Genomic DNA, 19,790 nt, shown 5'->3' on the forward strand with positions numbered 1-19,790 from the left:
AAAACACATGTTTAACTCATTTAAATGGGCAGTTAAATCCACTAAAAATGCTAAATCTTTAAGCCAGTTTTCATCATCAAGTTTTGGCACAAATTTTTTCTTGATGACTTGATAAAATCATAAAATCTTTTCAACATTTGGCCTCGACTTGGTCATCTTACTTCCAAAGAGTAAATGATGTCACCACAGTCGGCATCAGTACTTTTAAGGAATCACTGGAACTGGCGATGTTTCAATCTCTTGGCTCTTATGAAATTCACAGCGTTGATGATGATTTGCATGATGTTATGCATCTTTGAAGCTTTTGTGCATAAATTTTCTTGATGTACTAGGCCTTGGTACTTCATCAAACATGAGTTTGGGGTGGCAATTTCATCATCTTCTATGACCTTTACAAATCCCTCTTTTTTACCCGCCATTGCTGGGACACCATCAGTAACTCTACCTGATATGTTGACAATGGGCAAAGAAAATCACTTTAAGTTATTTTTTACTGCTTTGTATAAGTCTCTTGATTTAGTTGTGTCTGTTAATGACACTGAAGAAGCCATTTCTTCAGTGACATTATATTCGTCATCAATATCTCTAACAAAAATGACAAGTTGAGCCGTATCCATAGGATCAGTGCTATCATCCATCCCCAAAGCATGAAATTTAAAATTAGCAGCTTTACTCCCCAACTTCTTTTGACATATTTTTTTTCAATTTGCCTGGCTATAGCCTAGTTAGAACAACTGATTTTAGAAATATCTCCCACTTTTTAGGGTAAATTATATCTGCCACACTTTCTATACATTACTTAAAAACTCATCATCTGTAAATGGTTTTGATTTTTTGTTATTAAATATGCTACCACATAATTAGCTTTTACAATGGAATCCACCCAAGTTGTAACTTTCTGAAAAAATTTTTGTTGAGAAGGGAGACTTTTTTCAGTTCCACTCTTTTGTCCTTACAACACAATCCTTCAAACATACTGAATGTGGCAGCATGTTTTTTGCATATAATGCCTTTTCAGATCACAGTCTTTGAAAACGTGCACAAATTCCACACAAATTAAGCAGAGTGCCTTACTATTTGCCTCGGCAAAAAAGTACTCATCTGTCCTTTTTTCATTGAACAGTCCTACTTCATCCATAATTTTTCTTTTGGGGGAGTTCTTTTTCCTTTTGAGATGCTGTAGAAGCCAGGCTGGGATTAAAATAATAATAATAAATGGGAGACTTTATTTACTTTCACCATGAAAATTACTTGACAGAAAAATAGAAGGCAAGGTTTGGGCCCCTCCACAGCCCCCTCAGCTGTCGATGTAGGGTGAGGTGGGGGGCGGACTGTAAAGCGTGGCAGAAAATATGTGTAGCACCGCCAAGGTGTAGAAGAACGTTTAATAATCAAATAAGGATGCTTACCAGACTTCTAATAACATTAAATTCCTAATACTGCAATGTAAATTGAAATATTATTGATAATCGCTGCCTCCACAAGCACGTTACATCTGATGGGCCAATCCTACTGTCTGGGTTTAGAAGATGACGCACTGGAAGCCGCACACCGCTGTAAAACTGAAGCCACGCATGCGTACAAATAGTGAGAGTGTACAAATGTTTATTTTATGTGACATTGTGACGCGTAATCACAGTAAAAGCTCATAATATTTTAAATAAATTTATGAGTTTGTGCTGGGCCACATTCATAGCCATCCTGCATGCATCCCATGGGCCATGGATTGGACACCCCTGTTTTAGAGGATGTGAAAGTAACCTAGGAAACTTATGGAAAAGTTTAGACTTTCATAATTCCTCCCACCAGCCTGTGGTCCCTGTGATTTTGAGTAAAGAGGGGATCTTTATTGCCACAGTGATTCTGATACAGATGATCTATGAACCATATTCTGAAAAATAGCACAAGCAAATGTTTCGGCACTTTTACCCTAAAATTTGACAACTACAAAAGAAACAGTATTCTGTTTTGTCCTTGTTCCTGTATCCTGATATAATAACAAAAAACAGATAGGCGACTAGCAGAAACTCCACAGTTTTAACCTCTTAGCTATGTGCAGCTTTTCTGTAGGGGCAGGAAGGAGAAGTCACAGAGGAACTAAAAAATGGCACAAAACAGACCTTGACTTTTCTCTTTCTCAGCTTCGCTCCATACAGGCCATCAGTGAGAGCTGTCTCTTCCGCCTCTTATGTATCTAGAATTTGAAATGTGCCGAATAGGTTTATAAGTAAAGAGAGTGCCCCAAAGCCACGGCATAATAATATTACCCTCTTAAGAAGATGATTTTGCCCTGGCTGGTGTAGCTCAGTGGATTGAGTGCGCGCCTGTGAACCAGAGGATCGCAGTTCGCTTCCCAGTGAGGGCACATGCCTGAGTTGTAGGCCAGTTCCCATCAGGGGACACACGAGAGGCAACCATACGTTGATATTTCTCTCCCTCTCTTCTTCCCTTCTCCTCTAAAGATAAGTAAATAAAATCTTTTTTTAAAAAAAGATTTTTTTAAATAAAATAAGATCAAAGTGCTCCGCTTATTCGAATAGCTTGCAGCACCAGGGCATTAATTTACTTTTTATTTTCTGTTTCTTTTTTGAGCATTATTGTGTTTTATTTCATTGAGGACTCTATGTTGTTTATTCAGTTTTACATATATATATATTTTTAATCCTCACCTGAAGATATGTTTAATTATTTTTTAGTGGGGAAGAGAGGGAGAAGCATTAACATGAGAGAGAAGCATCAATCAGTGCCTCACATTCACACCCCAAAAGGAGATCGAACCAGAAACCTAGGCATGTGCCCAGACTGGGAATTGAACCCACAACCTTTTGGTGAACTGGATAATGCTCAACCAACTGAGCCACTGGGCCAAGGCTATTTCTTATTTTAAAATGTAGCTGAGTGATATATCTTGGTTTAATTTTTTTTAAATTTAAAAGCAATATCAATTGTTCCTTAGCTGGTGGAGTAAAAAACAGGGAGGGAGAATTTTCTTGGGAAAAAAATCAGAATTTCACTTTGTGTGATTTTAGTCTTCAAACTGGGAACCCAGACCTGAGGGAGAGAGGAAAAAAAAGAACACATACAAACTATCCAAAAATCAACAAACACAACCCTATAACTGTATTGCTCTTTACTAAGCCTTGCCCTTATTAGTTGGATAGCTCTGTTGGTTTAACTAGTCTGGCAGAGAACTGCAGAAAAGGGCTTCACGCCTCACTGTGTTATCTTCCAGGCAAAAGGATCAGCTCGCGGTGCAAAACAGTCATGCTCCCCCCAGGCTCACAGCTGCAGGTTTCTTTTCCTTTCTTCTGGTTTCCATCAGCAGGTTTTCTTCTCCTTTAGTGCACAGGAGCACCGTGGTGTCAGGTTGCAGAATGTTCTCCCAGTCTTACTAGGAGGAAGCTCTTAGATCTGCATCACCTTTCCTGTGTCTCATTTCTTAAGACACTTCTTGAGTCAAGACTTAACTTTCAACCGTTTATCATTAACATAACCCTTAAGAATGGCTTCTTGAATGCCTAAAACATAAATGACTCAACTGTTTTACTTCAGGTAATTATTAGTAAGTGGCCACTTAGTAGAAATGATTTTTACTACACTGTTGGAAATTGTTGACATGACCAACTGTCACAAATACAATTTTCACATTGGTCAGTGAGTTTCACGTTGAGGAATAAATGGCTCTTAATAAGGCGACAGTCTAATTTTGATCAGGTACCTAATAAGTTTGTAAATTTATTAGTCTGTTCATGTAATAAACTGATGGTCTGCTGTTCTGGGTGCTGGGCACACAAGATGACAAAGGTGGACAAAACCTTTGGGACTTACATTTCAGTGCAGTGCAGTTGGTTACAAGAAGGTTGTGCCAATATTTGAGGTAAGGAGTGAACCGCAATATCCCAGCAGGATCTGCCATCCCCATCACCCCAAGGGAGAAGTTCCTACTGGTTGCCTCTTCTCCTTTAATGGTTATGCTTGGATGCAGAAGAGAGAAATTTTCGGGATTACAAAACTTCACCACCTCACTTTCTTGCACTAAGTTGTGAATGCAAATGTTTGATATTCTCTGCATTCAATATCTCTGTTGAAAAAAATAATTCAGTGCTGAATCTAATGCACCTAATGTCTATCTACAATGAAAATTTTATGTCAAGGGAAAGAAATGTAGTGTGCGAAGAATTAAATAAGAATTTGTTATTTTTTCTTTTTCTTCTTTGCAACTTGGGCAATACAATGAGACTCATCAAAATGCACAGATTTCCACTGACATGCAAATATGAACACCTTTCTTTGTCCTCAGTAAATTTCCCTTATGAAAAGAGACACATACAAACATATATAAATGTACTCATATACAGACACATACACAAACATACATAAACCTATAAGCAAAAATTATATATCAATGTACTCTAGACCAATGATTTTTCAACCAGTGTACCACAAGAATTTTTAAAACATGCAATTTAGTCAGGGGCACTGACCTCTATCCCTTTAGACTATCAAATAAAAAATGATAACAGCCAGTACAATAGCTGTCAGGGTGTAAATGAATCAAAATTATACCTATTTTTTGTCGGATCAGCAAAAATATGTATTTGGTGTAATGCAGAATTTTAATTAGTATGTGTGCCATGAAATAAAAAAGGTTGAAAATTGTTGTTCTAGATACATAAATGACTATGATTAGAGGAGATAGTGTTTAAATTACATCTTCAAAAAGTCATATTTTCATAAAGGAAGAAGTGAATAGCAAGTAAGGACATTGCAAATGGAGACCTCATCAGCAGCAACACAATGTGTGTGGAAGGGTATAGGAATATCAGTATTCAAAAGTGATTTTTGCCTTTCAAATATATTCTGAAACCATGAAGGGCCCTTAGGCAGGAAAATGCCACGACCGTATCTGTTGCTTGACAGCAGTTGGAAGGTGGGAAGAGACTGGAAGCATAAACACTATGGCAGTTGAATGATGTTAGGGTTTCAACTGGGATACTGGCTGCAGAAACTTACTTATGAAGAGAGGGGTGGAGGAGAGATAAAGTTGGGGACTCCTCATGGTCATGAACACTTGGCTTGGGAGTAGCAGAAACACACCTTCACTTACTTGAATTTTCCAGTTCTTTTGCCTTATCTGGAATTTTTTTACGAGCACATATTATGTGCCAGGTATTGCCTGCCAGGTATCATGTGATATGTTTTACAGGTGTTGGCCTATTGCATACACATCCACTCAAAGCTATACTGTGTCTTGTCCTACACTAGAGTGTGTGGGTGGATGAGCAGCTGATTCATTCTGAATCCTTCTCATACCAACCTTACATGGCTATACTGGGAAGGAATTAAATAAATGACCATGTGCAAAAAAAAAAGATAATGAATGAAATTGTATTTAAAACTCTCAGAAAGTTGGGCAGCTTGGAGCAACAAATAGATTGTGCTATGCAGAAAGAAAGAATTGAGAATTCTGTTTCAAGCCTATGTTATTAGGAGACTATTTATATAAAAAACAAAAGAGAACCTGATGTGCTGTGATAACATGTTTGTGTTTTTGCATAACAAGTTCAAAGTGCTAGGGGAATAATGGATCTCACAGAACTGAGTAAAAGCTGTAGATCTACAGAGGTATTGTGTAACCTCCAGGAACTTCATTTATTCAAGGAGGTTGAAAATATGATGGCTCTAGACACATACAAGGAAAAGGATTCTGTTCTCAGGATGTTGCTAAGGGGCTGACTTGGGGAATTTAAAAAAGAAAAAAACAGAAGCAGAAAATGATTACAGGGAGATCCCAAACACAGTCTGCACTGAACTGACAGCAAGCAGATCCCCCTTGCTTTCTTCCTGTTGAAACAGCGCCATCCATTTCTTAGGGAAAGAGTCTAAGAGTTCGATTCCTGTTTGCCTTCCGAGGCAATACATGGCTGATCAGGAATTTTATCAGCTGCTCTTTTAACTCTCCAGGTTTATTGTAGTAATCTGTGGGCTATGAATAAGATGTAGCTTCCTGAATGCCAGGAATGAGAGACATGAAAGCTATTATAAGCCATGAAGTTCCCAAAAGCCAACATGGTAAAATACTGGTCAAGCTTTTTGGAAAGATCAATGAAATGTCATTGCATGACATCAGCTGTAAAGCAAAGTGGAGACTAGACTTATTATTCCCAACTACAGTGTCATCTTATACAGTAGTAGCAACTCACATACTAGGAGGGACTCAAAAAAATGGAATTATCTTCTGGAGGGCAGGCCCCTTATAGTACAGGCTTCCCTCGTTAGGTGAGTATTCTAGGAACCCATCTGGGGTTCAGTACAGTGTAGCAGCTGGCATTGTGAAAGCCTGCTTTGGTTTCAGTTAATTTTTTTGAAGACCCTTTCAGTGCATTTGCCCATTTCATCATAATGGGTAATTTACGAGCGCACCAACCCACCCACACTGAGTGTTCAGTGGTAAGGCATCGAAATCGATGAGTTCAAAAACTGTTTTGAGCAATGGAAAAAAATGTCTCAATAGGTGTACTACATCAACTGGAGAGTACTTTGAAGGTGTGTGAGGTTTAAATATGTAAGAATACACAATTTTTACACATAAATTTCTGCTGTTTTGGGTCTTCCTTGTATATTGAGTGCTAACTCTGTGCCAACTCGTTTTCATGAATGAACTCTGAACTCTGACAACAAATCTATGGAGCAGCCTCCTCCAAACCTCTCAAGCAGGTCATACAAGTGAAGGCACTAGACTCAAAATGTGACTTCTGAAATCCCACAGCTAGTAAGGGCGGAGTGGGGAGTTAGCATCAAGGTACTCTCTCCAGAGTCTGTGCTTAGTGTTACAATAGTAACTGTCAAAGGGACTTCACCTCCCAAGCAAGTAATTGCTTGCCTCTGAGCAATTCCCCAGCAGAACGGCTGGGAGAACAGCTCAGGAAGAGCTTGACAGAAGGGATCTTATATATGTATGTTTTTATAGGGCCTTAGAACTAGTGCCCATTTTAAGAAGTGGAGATGCTTCTATCTAATTAGTTTTACAGTATTTCAAACTAGGCAATGCTTTATAGAAGCTTCAGCAACCTGTGTAATGTATGTTCTGAACCATCAAAGATATGATACCCAGCCAAGTGAACATTATGACAAGATACATACCCAACTGACAAATACTCTAAAATTTAAAAAAACTCTTCCTGCTATCTTATTTTCTTAATACAAAGTAGGTTGTACATGTTACTTACTTAAAATCATTTAGTATTATTAAAAGTGTCTTTTGGGTGGATCACTATGAGTAACTTTCATGCTTAAAACCCATTTTTATTCAAATGTCTTACAGTCATCCTAGGAAAGGACTTCTATTATTATTCCCCATTTTATAATAGAAAACAAACCAGAAACAACACACAACAAACCAGACACAACAGAAATTATGCAACTTAACCAATATCCCATAACATCACAGCTTTTAGAACAGAAAAATTATAGCAATGGATCAAATCAAACTTTAAGATTCTAAAAAATATATAACAGGATTCCAAATAGACTCTCAGTGAGAAAATAAAATCTCATAAGCTCATATCACCACCATGATTAACTATCTCAAACTAATTTTTAAAAACTACTTGATTTACTTTTTCATAACCAGTACTATACAAGAAGTCTGTACACAATTTATTAATAACTGAGAAATAGCATATTTGACTGAGCAGTAATGAAACTATTGAAAAGATACATTGATTATTGAATAATTACCCAATATTAACCCTTAAAAATAATTGTTATAAGTCAACCTTGTGATTAGGCATATTACTAATAATCATAGATAGTAGAAATATATTTTAAATGTTTGTATAGTTAGCATATACAGAAAATTCATGAACTAAAATCAGCCATGAAAACTGGCCTGGAATTTGGTTGACTATTAAGTTTAATTTTGTCTTATTGTCTCAAAATTTAAATAATTTGCTCTACCTTGTTAAAAACTGTAACCTTAAAATATTAAAAAATAACTTTACAAACACAAAGGTATGACTAGCCATGTCACCTAAAATGTTACAAAATAGCTGTTTTAGAGAGCTTTCACAATCCCTGTATTTCAAAGCTTATTTTAAAAACCATCACTATGTTACATTTATAAACTCTATCCTTGTATTAAAGATCTGAACTATAAATATTCTACTATATATAAAATAGCCACATCCCAATTTTAATTATACTATTCCTTTTGTTAAACACATAGAATGCTGCAACTCATTTAAAATAATCACACATTTCTAAAATTTCAAAGGCAATATTAAAGGTTCTTTGTTGAAGAGACAATGAAGCAAACATCAAAATATTTGATACAATAAAAGTCAACATTACATTGATTTTTAAGGGAAACCAAGAATATACGCCCTCACATAAAACGGAAACAGAATAACTCACTTTTTAAGAGAATAAAAAAAGAGATGGTTTTAAAAAATATTTCAATTTTCCAACCCAAGTGAGAATATTACAAAACAAAGGAGAGAGAAAGGCATAGGGAGAGAAATGAAAAGGGGGAGGGGGAGAGAAGGAAAGGGGGGAGTAGGGAGGGAGGAGGTGGAAGGGAGAGAGGGGGAGAGAGAGAGACTAAAACTTTACAGTATTAAAAATGGACTCTTTAAGCATTTTTTAACTTAAATTTTGCCAACAAAGTGAGGAAGAGAAGAAACATAGATTCAGTGCAAGGTTTTACATTGAACACAACAGTCTACACTTGATTGCATTATAGACTGGCCCCTGTTGTCAAACCCCAATGTAAACAATAATGCAGACTTCCTTAATATTTCTATTTCTGAGGGTCTCCTCCAGTGGAAGATAAGTAATTGAAAACTACATTAAGAATTGGGAATATGTGCACTTCTGTATAGCATTTCTCAGTCAATGTGCATTTCTCTAAAGATATCACACCAAAACAAGGGGGTAGTCCCAAGCACAGTGTCTTCTATTTTTTAATGACGTTTAATTTTTAAAAAAAAGGAATGGTGATAAAGTCACTGGCTTCCGTGAACTTATTAGGGTACACTCATCGCTTTATGCATGCTTCTGCTAGCATCCTAAATTTGGGCTCCAAGTGATCCAAAAACTCAAGCCCATCTTCTTCTTGCCGTTCGCTGCAACAGCCCACGGAACCAGCCGTGGACCCTTTGCCTTCGTAGTTGTACGGAAGGATGTAGTCTTGGGGGTGCTGGTGATTATCACCCTGATTACACAACTGCACCTTCTGCCAAGGGGGAAAACACAACATGCTTTATTATTGTGATTCTAAGCACCAGAACTTACTAACATAAAAATAATGGCTTTGATTTACCTTTGATTGTTAAATTTTTAATCTGAGTGTGTCCTCTAATGGATTCCTATATATAAGAAATGCATATGATTGGTCTGTATCATAAATCACACTGTAAATTCACCATATAGCATGTTTCTAAAAGCCATTTTAGACTGTGACTCAAGCCTGCTGTGACTCAAGCACGCAGGCATCATTTTAAATCACTACTTTCCCTTTCAAAATTGTGTCTCAAGTGGAATCCATCCCTTAAACTGATCCCAAATGGATGCAGGTTCAGATCTTTCTGGGTTTGCATAGTGACTATACAGGCTGGAATCGCCTGGTATCACATTTTTGATTTCTAAGATTCGACTTGTCAGGTGGGACATATTAACAAAATATCATGAGACAAATGTCTCACATTATTTCAGTAAGAACTAAAAGGCTAACAGCATGTGAGGGAAAGGTCCACTTCACATCTGAATGGAACTAAATCAAAATCAAGAAAAAGAATTTTCCAACTAGTAAACTAATAATTAAAAATAAAGGCATTACATCATAATCATTTAGAAAGCCAAAAAAGAAATCACAATAGACTTGTAGGACTCCTAAGGAAACTCACTTCACCAAGGCGGGGCTGAGTGAAATTACGCCACTCGTAGTATGAGGATCTGCAGTTGTCTAGCTCTACGTGGCCACCCCTGCAGGGGTCCAGGGTGCGCTGTCCACCTCCTTTACATGATTCCAGAGTGTGATGATGCCTGGCCCCCTGGCATGAGTCCAAGGTCTGGTGTCCTTTCATCATTTCAATGGTCTCTTGCCCTCCATTTCTCATTCCTGATCCAATGGTGCCGCAAATTCCCTGACCCGAACTGCCCGCAGTATTGGATGTGAAGCCATTTGCATAAAACTGAAATAAAACACTTTGCATTAGAGAAATACAGAAGAGAATGAAAAAAAATAAAAAAGATGAAGAAGCAGAAGAATAAACCTTGCAGATAATACCCTGAATTTTTGTGCTAGAAGGTAAGTTCTCTGAGGGCAGGAACTAAATCTGCCTTGGCATCCTGGGTGCCTAACTACTGTAACCCCAGTATTCATGCAGTGGTCAATACAACAAGTAAATCACAGATGTCAAGTGGCTTGCACCTTGAGACAAATAAAAAAACTTAATATATTTGCCTTTAAAAACTCCTTAGAATACTATACAACTTCAGTTCTTAAAACCTTCCAGTGCATCTCACACCTCAAAATCAGGATGCCAGTACTATTGTCTCACATGCATTTACCCTGCTTAGTTTAAATGCACCCTCTTCACCTGACTAGGAAAAAAAACAGAAAAAAATGATCAGTCTTTTTGTTCAGTATCTAATCTAGTTCCTCTTCAACTAAAACAAAAATAATAGAAATAAAGTTGCCATAAAAATCGTAGCTGCAATAATAAATCTTTCTGATATAAATAAAAATAATAACCCATCCAAGGACGTAAAAGATTTGTACTCAGAAAGCTACACAATGCTGAAGGAGAAAATTAAAAAAAAAAACCACAAATAAATGGAAGCATATACTGTGGTCATGGATTGGAAGAATTAACATCATTAAAATGTCCATATTACCCAAAGTAATTTATAGATTCAACATAACCCCTGTTAAAGAACCAATAGCATATTTCACAAATATAGAACAAACATTTCAAAAATTTGTATAGAACAATAAACAATCACAATAGCCACAGCAATTTTCACAGACAAAAAAGTAGGAGGGATCACAATACCTGATATCAAACTATATCACAAGGCCACATTAATCAAAAACAGTCTGGTACTGGCAAAGAACAGACATATAGATCAATGGAACAGAATAGAGGGCCCAGAAATAAACCCAAGTCTCTATGGTTAATTAATATTTGACAAAGGGGGCAGAAGCAAAAAATAGGGTAAAAATAGCCTCTTCAATAAATGGTGTTAGGACACCTCATCAGATGTGTGAAGAAAAATGAAACTTGACCACTAATTTATACAATACACAAAAATAAAATCAAGGTATATAAAAGACTTAAAATATAAGTTGTGATGCCATAAAAGTCCTAGAGGAGAACACGGCCAGGAAAATCTCAGTTCACACAGCAATATTTTCACTCATATATCCTGTAGAACAAGGGACATAAAGGAAAAAATAAATAAATGGGACTTCATCAAAATAAAAATCTTCTGCATGTCTAAAGAAAACATTAGCAAAATGAAAAGGGCACCAAATGTATGGGAGAACATATTTGCCAATGATACAATGGACAAGGGTTTGATCTCCAAAATATACAAAGAACTTACATGACTCCACTCCAAGAAGACAAGCAACCCAATTAAAAAATGGGGAAAGGACTTGAACAGACATTTCTCCAAGGAGGACGTACAGAAGATCCAGAGACACATGAAAAGATGCTCAATATCACTAGGTATCAGAGAGATGCAAATTAAAACCACAATGAGATACCACTTTACACCAGCCAGAATGGCCATCATAAACAAAGCAACAAACAACAAGTGCTGGAAAGGTTGTGGAGAAAATGGAACCCTAGTGCACTGTTGATGGAATGCAGACTGGTACAGCCACTGTGGAAAACAGTATGGAATATCCTCAGAAAACTAAAAATTGAACTGCCTTTTGACCCGGCAATTCCACTGCTTGAATTATACCCTAAGAATCCTGAAACACAAATTCATAAGAACCTATGAATCCCAATGTTCATAGCAGCACAATTTACAATAGCCAAGTAGGGGAAGCAACCTAAATGCCCATCAGTAAATGAGCAGATCCAAAAACTAGTACATTTACACAGTGGAATACTACACAGCAGAAAGAAAGAAGGAGCTTTGTGACGACCTACCCTTTGTGACAGCATGGATGGATCTGGACAACATTATGCTAAGTGAAATAAGCTAGGTAGTGAAAGACAAATATCATATGATCTCACCTAAAAGTGGAACTTAATCAACAAAACAGACAAGCAAGCAAAATATAACCAGAGATATTGAAATAAAGAACAAACTGACAGTAACCAGGCAGGAGAAGGAGAGGGATAATGAAGGAAAATAGGGGAAGGGTCATCAAGGAACATGTATAAAGGACCCGTGGACAAAGCCACAGTGGGGAAGGATGGAGGGTGAGCGGTGGGGGTGGGTGGAGCAGGGGAAAGTGGTAGTGGGGAAATGGAGACAACTGTACTTGAACAACAATAAATAACACTACTAATAATTACAACAATAAAAACACATCAGCAGGGAAAAGAAAAATACCAGAGTTTTGGCCACTAATTTTCTATGTTATGTTGTTATAGAGACTCCCGAGTTGTATTTTTTCCATTACCTCCCTGGATGCAAACACCCTTTTGTTTTCTAAATCTTTCCTGCTCTAATCATCAATAATGCTTTTTTTTAGGGAGTTACTTGTTCCTCATTGACATATTAGGCTAGAAATCAAAGCTGGGTCAACAGTCACTTGCTAGCTTTGCTGTTTCATATATTTGACCTAAGTCTCCTTTTGAACCCACATCAGAGTCAGAAAGACTCCATTAAAATTCTTCTCATGCTGATCAAAGCTTATATAGTCATTTTATTGCTGTTGCCAGAAAAAAATTAAAACAATTATGTTAGTGATCTGTGAATAATTATGAAGCACTTTTTCAACACAAACAGTAGTTTCGAAATGTAAAAAAGACTGGGTCTAAAGTTGAAATCATGAAACATTTCAACATGCTAAAAGATTTTATTATTAACACTATATGGTTAAATTGAAATGCCATCTACTGCCATGGGAATCAATGTCATTTCACATGTTCCATGGGACTGACGACATTTCATGTATAGCAAGTTACCTGCTTTAAAAAGAACTTTATTCAGAAAAGATAAGGATAGTTGGTTAGGCCATTCACCCTTCGTATTTATTTTAAAGGGACAAACTACTTACCACTTTGTCATCTCCAGGGGCTTCCGTGTTTGACACAATGAGGTTCTGCTGGGCCAAGTCGTCAGGAAGTGCTTCTCGTCCCTTTTTGCCTGCCTTAGAAGCCCCACAGACTAAGGTAAACAGGGTACCTAGAGGATGAGAGAAGCAGCTCGAGTTTACCATGAAACAATGGGAAGTAATGAATGTACGACAACTAATTCAAAGCCAGCTTTCCAGAAAATGCATCTCTGAAGGCTTGTGTCAAAGTAGCATACAATTGAAAAGCCTGCCTTAACCAGATATGCCACAAAAGCATGCCAAGTTTGTATTTCTGTGTTAAATTTGGCTTATGCTGGTATAACAGAACTATAAATAAATGCACTTTCAGTATATAAATTAGATGTGTATGTTATATAAGAATGCAGCTATAGACACACAGTTCTGGTTAACAGTGTTGATCTGAGAATGTGTCTTGAAAGTTATTTTAAAGGCTATTATTCGAGTTCATAAAGGGACTCACAAAATAGCAAGGCTATGCCCAAAAATATTGCAAGGATGGCCCACTTTCCGAGTTTCACTTCTGCGCTACCAGTTCTGGGAAGCACACGAGATGTGCAGTCATTTTCGGTAACACAGTCACATATGATGACATTTAATGATGAGACATGAGACAGGCCATGTTTGTCTGCAACTCTGACAGGTACAGTGTATGATCCAAAAGGAAGGTCATTTTGATACACAAGACGTGCTGCTGTATCTGAAAGAAAATAAAACCAAGCATTAGAGAATGGCATTGATTTCTCCTGAGCATAACTGACTAGAGAGAAGAAATCACCAACTTTCCCCACAAATGGGTGCTCCAGATGGGATGGTACAGCTGCTACAGGATTGTAAATGTGAATGGACCGAGTTTTCTAATCCATAGCTGCTGCAAGCATAATACAAATAAAAGTTCATCTCTGATGCCTCTTTAAAAAGGGTCTTCTGGTGTTTGTAATAATATATTCATCTGTTTGTAAATTCTTCCTATCCTAACTAATAAACTTAAGAGATTGGTTTTTATCACAGCTTTAAAAATGTCAATGTAACTACTCAGTGTATATTTTCTTTTATACAAGATTCACCAGATTATTATTTTATAATAGTCTGAAATGTTAGACATAGCACCTTAACTTGCCACTGTACCTTTGCCTTCCTCCATCCTGTTTTCTTTCCCTTTATTCAATACTTTTTTTCCCTGTAATTATCCATAATGGGAAATTAAGGAATATCTGTTGAAAGCCTAGGGTTGAAAATTATTCCAGAGCATTTTAAACACAAATGCCATTCAGCTTAATGGATCATGCGTTTTGAAGCTGGAGCACAGGGAGACCAGGACATGGTGGCCCACGGGCAGACCAGGGGGTGGAGAACGGAGTTACGAGCTGATGCAGGGAGTGCTGCAGTGGTGTTACTGAGAGAGGTCCCCTTGAATTTTGCCATTCTTCTCACCATAGCTATGGTTGTACTTAAAGGCAGAATCACAGACTAGGAGCCAAGTTAGGGGAGAGTCTCGAGTAGAAAAGAACAGATAAGAAATGGTCAGAAGTCACTGCGGCAGAGAGAGGAGAGAAAGTGCAGTGGGCACTGGGACACATACCCAGATCCCCTTGCGATTAGGGACTTACTCTCCTAGCTGCTTGGCAGATGATCAGCACCTTTAGAGACTGTAACTTCCTGTGAAAGGTCACACCTGTCAGGGTAGCCCAACCCACTGAATGAGCAAGGAGAATTTAAAGAGACTCAAGTTGGGGACACTTGGCAGAGTCAGCTCAGACTCCCCATTGGGTCAACTGAGACTGTTCTTTGGCCCGAGCTGCAGCTCGACCTCTCTTTGCCCAATCCTGATTTCCTTCCTGTCACAGCCATTGATTCCAAGCAAACTCTTTATTAAACATTCTGCCCAAGAAACACTGTCTCGAGGTTGCTTCCTGGAGAACAGAACTTTAATATATGGGGACTCCATTACAGAACCATTAGCATGCCAAGAATCTATGGGGGTGGGAGTTACCCAAGTCAGAAAGTGATTACATACACTGTAAGTGTGCGTGTATGTGGAACAAGAACAAAAATAAGAATTCATGTAACTCCCATGGGAATCCTTAGCACCAGAGACCTATAACCCACCACACCAAAACTGAGAACTCTGCCTTTTTTCATTGGTGGTTCTCATATAGTGAGTTAGTCCTCTATTTCATGTATGAAAAAGAACAATAATATGTATACAAGAACATACTAAAAAAGAATATTTAGTATAGAAGAATACGCTAAAGAAGTATGTTAAGGTTGGGGGGAGGATGAACAGGGTAAATGGGGTCAAATATATTACAATGGGAGGAAATCCCACTTTGTACACCTGAAATTTATATAATGTTACACCAAGAAATTTAATTTTAAAAATTTAAAAAGGAAAAAGGATTTGAGACGCCCTGATGTTGAAAAGGACAACATAATGGTTAGAAATACATACCATTAATTTTTGTCAGTCTCCACATTGTATGTACATTTGAATCAGAATCATCCTCCAAACTGAAGCTAAAGGGTGGGCCATTTACAGGGTCATCGGAATCATAAGCAACAAGCTCTGCAGAAGACATGACGGTTTTGCAGATTATCACTTTCTGTTTCAGTATGACTGGGCCGTTATCATTCACATCTTCAAGTATAATTCCAAGTGTCCCAGTACATGTTTTTCCACCTAGAAAATTGAATATAAAAATATAATTTGTAATGTTTTGAGTTATCACTGGAAAACTGCACATTAAAATTTTAAAAAATGCATTAGGCACCTGTAAATGACAGTGACAAATAGTCATGGGTTATGTCTTTAGGGAGAGTTAAAAGTAAAATACCATCACTTTCCAATGTTTTTACAGACAATAACTGATCTTGAGATTTGTTGTTCATTTGCTAAATAGCCACAATTGACATAGAAACTGTTACAGACATGAATTTTGACTAAGTTTTAAAAGGAAAAGAGTGCAAACAAAGACATCTCTGGCATATTGAAAAGCACAAAGAAATTTAAAAAGGGAGGAAAGCACAGGATAGGCACCTATAGTCTAGACATAATGAGGGGAAGGCAGGCAGATGGGTATTTTATCTACCTGGCATAATTTCTATCAGGGCACAATAATCTCACCTAACCTCTCGTATTCTCATGCTACGTGGTACTTGCTTATGTATACAAAAACATAATATGTATACAAAATATGTATCCATTCTTGCTGAGAACTGGAACTGCTGAATGTCTTGTAAATTTCTTTCCCATGTCGGTCCACACGCAAATTAGAAACACGAGTCTTATGGATCAAAAATGGTTAATGGTACTGTTCCTACAGTGTTTGTCCTTCTACTTCAGTGCTAAAGGCTTCTATTTCCCTCCCATGAAATATTTAGAGTTGTGCATTAAACTATAGCCTTTTTGCACATTGTAATCAGTATTGTTATGGAACATTTAAACCAAAGATTTTAGGTATCTAGTTCAGTGTTTCACAGCTATTTTTCATCTGTCAGTGAAATAAATAATACACTCTTATTCATTGGAGCATAGGCATGCAATGCTCACCTTTTAGTATTAAGACAATTCTATATGGACAAGTACTAATTTCAAATGTAGTCATGTGAAGCAGTGGTTCCCTGTGGTTCCGTGACTTACGTGCATGGAACTCTCCTTGTACGTAATGTTTAAAAAAATGGAAAGTACCTTCCTCCCCAAATTTGGAATACACAACAAATATAGAAATCTAAAAGTCAGCCATACAGAAAAGATACCTGGGTGAAACTGCCAAAAGTTTAGCCCGAGAAGCAACTGAGAAAGAAAGCAAAACTGAACTCAGATTGAATTCTCCTTAGTTAGTAGCTGTCTTTACGAGAGGAGAAGCTAGCAAAAGCAGACAGCATATAGAAAAGAGGAAGGTGTTACAAAGACATAGAACCCTTGAGAGACAGGTTTAAAAAGAAGAAGAAACAAGTACTTTGGAGAAGTAGGAGGGTGGGAAGTGAGCATAGCTCAGAGGTCAGTGCTCCGGAGGAGAGAGCACCTTTCACTAGGAAGGAGCAGGAAGGGCCTGAGGCAGGAGGCGAAGAGTTAGAAATGACATTCCAAAAGCATGTGCAGCAAGTGCAAAATATGCTAAAGAAAGCTTGGCCAGACAGCCTGAGTTCCTGAAACAGCTACTCCACTCCCCACCAGTAACCGGACTTGAGGAAGGAGACTTGGAAACAGTAGAAAAATAAAAATGAGGAAGTCCTGGGAGGCTGACATCCAAGTAAGTACGTGGTATTGACACTTTGGAACACCAAAAGTTTTTATTACAACATTACAGTCTTGTAATAACCTAGTAATACCTAAAACCACAGCCAGGCCCCTGCACTTTGATCCTGATCAACCTACAGGACACCTTGGCATCATTACATTCTGATTGTAATAAATTAGCATTGCAGTTTCTAAGCGCCCCCCCCCCACCCACTGGTCAATTAGGGAGAATTAGGGAGAACGATGGGTAATCCCTTGAGCCATTGCAGAAAAATGATATAACTCCTAATGCAAGCGCAATACAAAGTACGTTAAGAATAAGGAAGTAAAAAGCCTTAGAAATTATAACTCTTCAAACAACAGGGGGCCTTTCTCCATTCAGGGGATCAGCCTGCTCCCATATTCTGAGAACTGTACTGTCCCTAATAAAGCTCGCTTGCTTCGCTTTACTCAGTTTGTGTGATTTGTCCAATTTTTATTTGTGATCCCCTGGTTACCTGTGCACACCTGTGACGGGCCCAGATGAAATTAGCCAGTATAGATTTCAGAAAAAAGGAAAAAACAGGAAAAAACAAAAAAGTGTATTTTGTGTGATCTCAGTTCATAGAATAAAAACATGTAATTACCTATCCCCCTACCTTCTTTTAAAAAAATGGGAGAGGCCTTATTACACATGTATTTTATACCACAGTGATGATTGACAGGTCCTCTCGACTAAGTTCCATACAAATACTTGATCTCTCAATTATTTTAACTCCTCCGCAACAGTAAAAAATGCAGAAAAAAACTGTATTCAAAATCTCTAATTTCAGCACCGGCCTGTGTGGTCCAGTTGGTTGGGAGTCTTCCCACAAATGGAACAGGGCACATGGCAGGGTTGCAGGTTCGGTCCCCAGTCAGAGGACACACAGAGGGAGGCAGGTCAATATTTTCCTCTCACATCAGTGTGTCTCTCCCTCTCCTTCTCCTACCTATCCCCTCTCTCTAAAATCAAAAATCAAAAGAAAAGAAAAGAAAAAAAGTCTCTTACACCAGAGAGTAATTTTAATCTCAACTATCAATAAACCATTTGCCAAGTGCTATCAAAATGCGAAAATAATGGGTTTAAATTTCATATTATTTTTCTTCTTTACACTTGCACTTGACCAAAAAAATATGCCTTACCAAAGGCACATGAGAAGCCAAGGGTTTAACAGTCTTTAGTTGGTTGAAGTTAATGGATAATGATTACAACTTTATCAATTTAATCAACAAATTATGAGGCATTTCTCATTAGTTTTGTGGCAACTAGGATATCTAAAATATTTTTTCTATATGACTTCTAAATACTAATTTTGCAAGATACTGTATAATCATTTATATTATCATATTTAGCATATTTATTTTAAAAAGGCACAAAAAGTTCAAATGTGTGTTATAGTAAAATTCTATTTTATGCACTAAATGAATTTCACACATAATCATTGTGCTTATATTTCTCTCAATTTTGTAGAACTCACAGAACATGACTTTACAATTTATATGAACATGTGGATTTGTACCATTTGTCTTTCCAGTTCTATAATATATTATTAATCATGATTACGACTTATTTTTATATAATGTCCTTACTCAGAATTCTAACCCCCAAGTATGCTGTTAATTTCCTGTAAAGAGAATTATTTTCTAGGAGTGCACTGTGGGACAATAAGTATGTTCTCTCTACAATAAAATTTTCTCCCAAAGTAAATATTTTAAGAGATATGGCTAGATGAATTAAAGCTAATTTTACTGATTCTCTCATTTTTCAGTAATTAAGTTTTATACATTATTAGTTTCAAGTATTTCTATGACCAAATTATTTTATAATTACATCTAAACCTAAAGGTGCTATTAGAAAGCAGACATGAGTTAATAAATTATAGCAAACCTCTCAATTACTTTGTATGTCATCCGGGGAGAAACACATTTTGAGAATGGATACAGCTGAGTTAAAAACGTATGTGGCGGGTTTAACAGCTGAGGGTGCATGTAGTTAAGGACGGATGTAGCTGGTTTATAAACAAAGTTCTTACCTTTGTCTGATGCAAGGATTGTCACATTGTATATGCCATTTTTGATGGACTCTGCCTCTCTGTCCAAGCTTCTTAAAGTTGTGATTGATCCTGTGTCAGCATCGACAGTGACCCACCCTTTTGGATCACTTAATTTCTTATATCTGTTAATAATGAATTAAAATAACAAAATGTATCAGAAGCTAAATTACAATCCTGGTGTCACAATAAAATC

At 37.3% G+C, this 19,790-nt stretch overlaps 1 protein-coding gene across 2 annotated transcripts in view; it reads right to left on the reverse strand.

The window, feature by feature from the left end:
* Positions 1-7,284: 7,284 nt before the first annotated feature.
* The window catches only part of LOC119057864 (desmocollin-2-like), a 33,917-nt gene continuing 21,411 nt past the window's right edge, over positions 7,285-19,790 (reverse strand). The window contains exons 11-17 of one of the 2 annotated variants that reach the window (XM_037156799.2): positions 19,577-19,719; positions 15,735-15,962; positions 13,746-13,982; positions 13,247-13,374; positions 9,906-10,193; positions 9,323-9,368; positions 9,118-9,235 (exon numbers count right to left, since the gene is read on the reverse strand). In XM_037156799.2, coding sequence (XP_037012694.2) covers positions 9,219-9,235; positions 9,323-9,368; positions 9,906-10,193; positions 13,247-13,374; positions 13,746-13,982; positions 15,735-15,962; positions 19,577-19,719 — 1,087 coding nt within the window. In that variant the 3' untranslated portion in view covers positions 9,118-9,218. Of the gene's footprint in view, positions 9,236-9,322; positions 9,369-9,905; positions 10,194-13,246; positions 13,375-13,745; positions 13,983-15,734; positions 15,963-19,576; positions 19,720-19,790 lie in introns of both variants that reach the window. The other variant, XM_037156798.2, reaches the window with a different exon arrangement.

The sequence above is a fragment of the Artibeus jamaicensis genome, unplaced genomic scaffold, assembly GCF_021234435.1.
Source record: "Artibeus jamaicensis isolate MK-2021 breed Jamaican fruit bat unplaced genomic scaffold, CSHL_Jam_final contig_354, whole genome shotgun sequence".
Taxonomy (NCBI): Eukaryota; Metazoa; Chordata; class Mammalia; order Chiroptera; family Phyllostomidae; genus Artibeus; species Artibeus jamaicensis.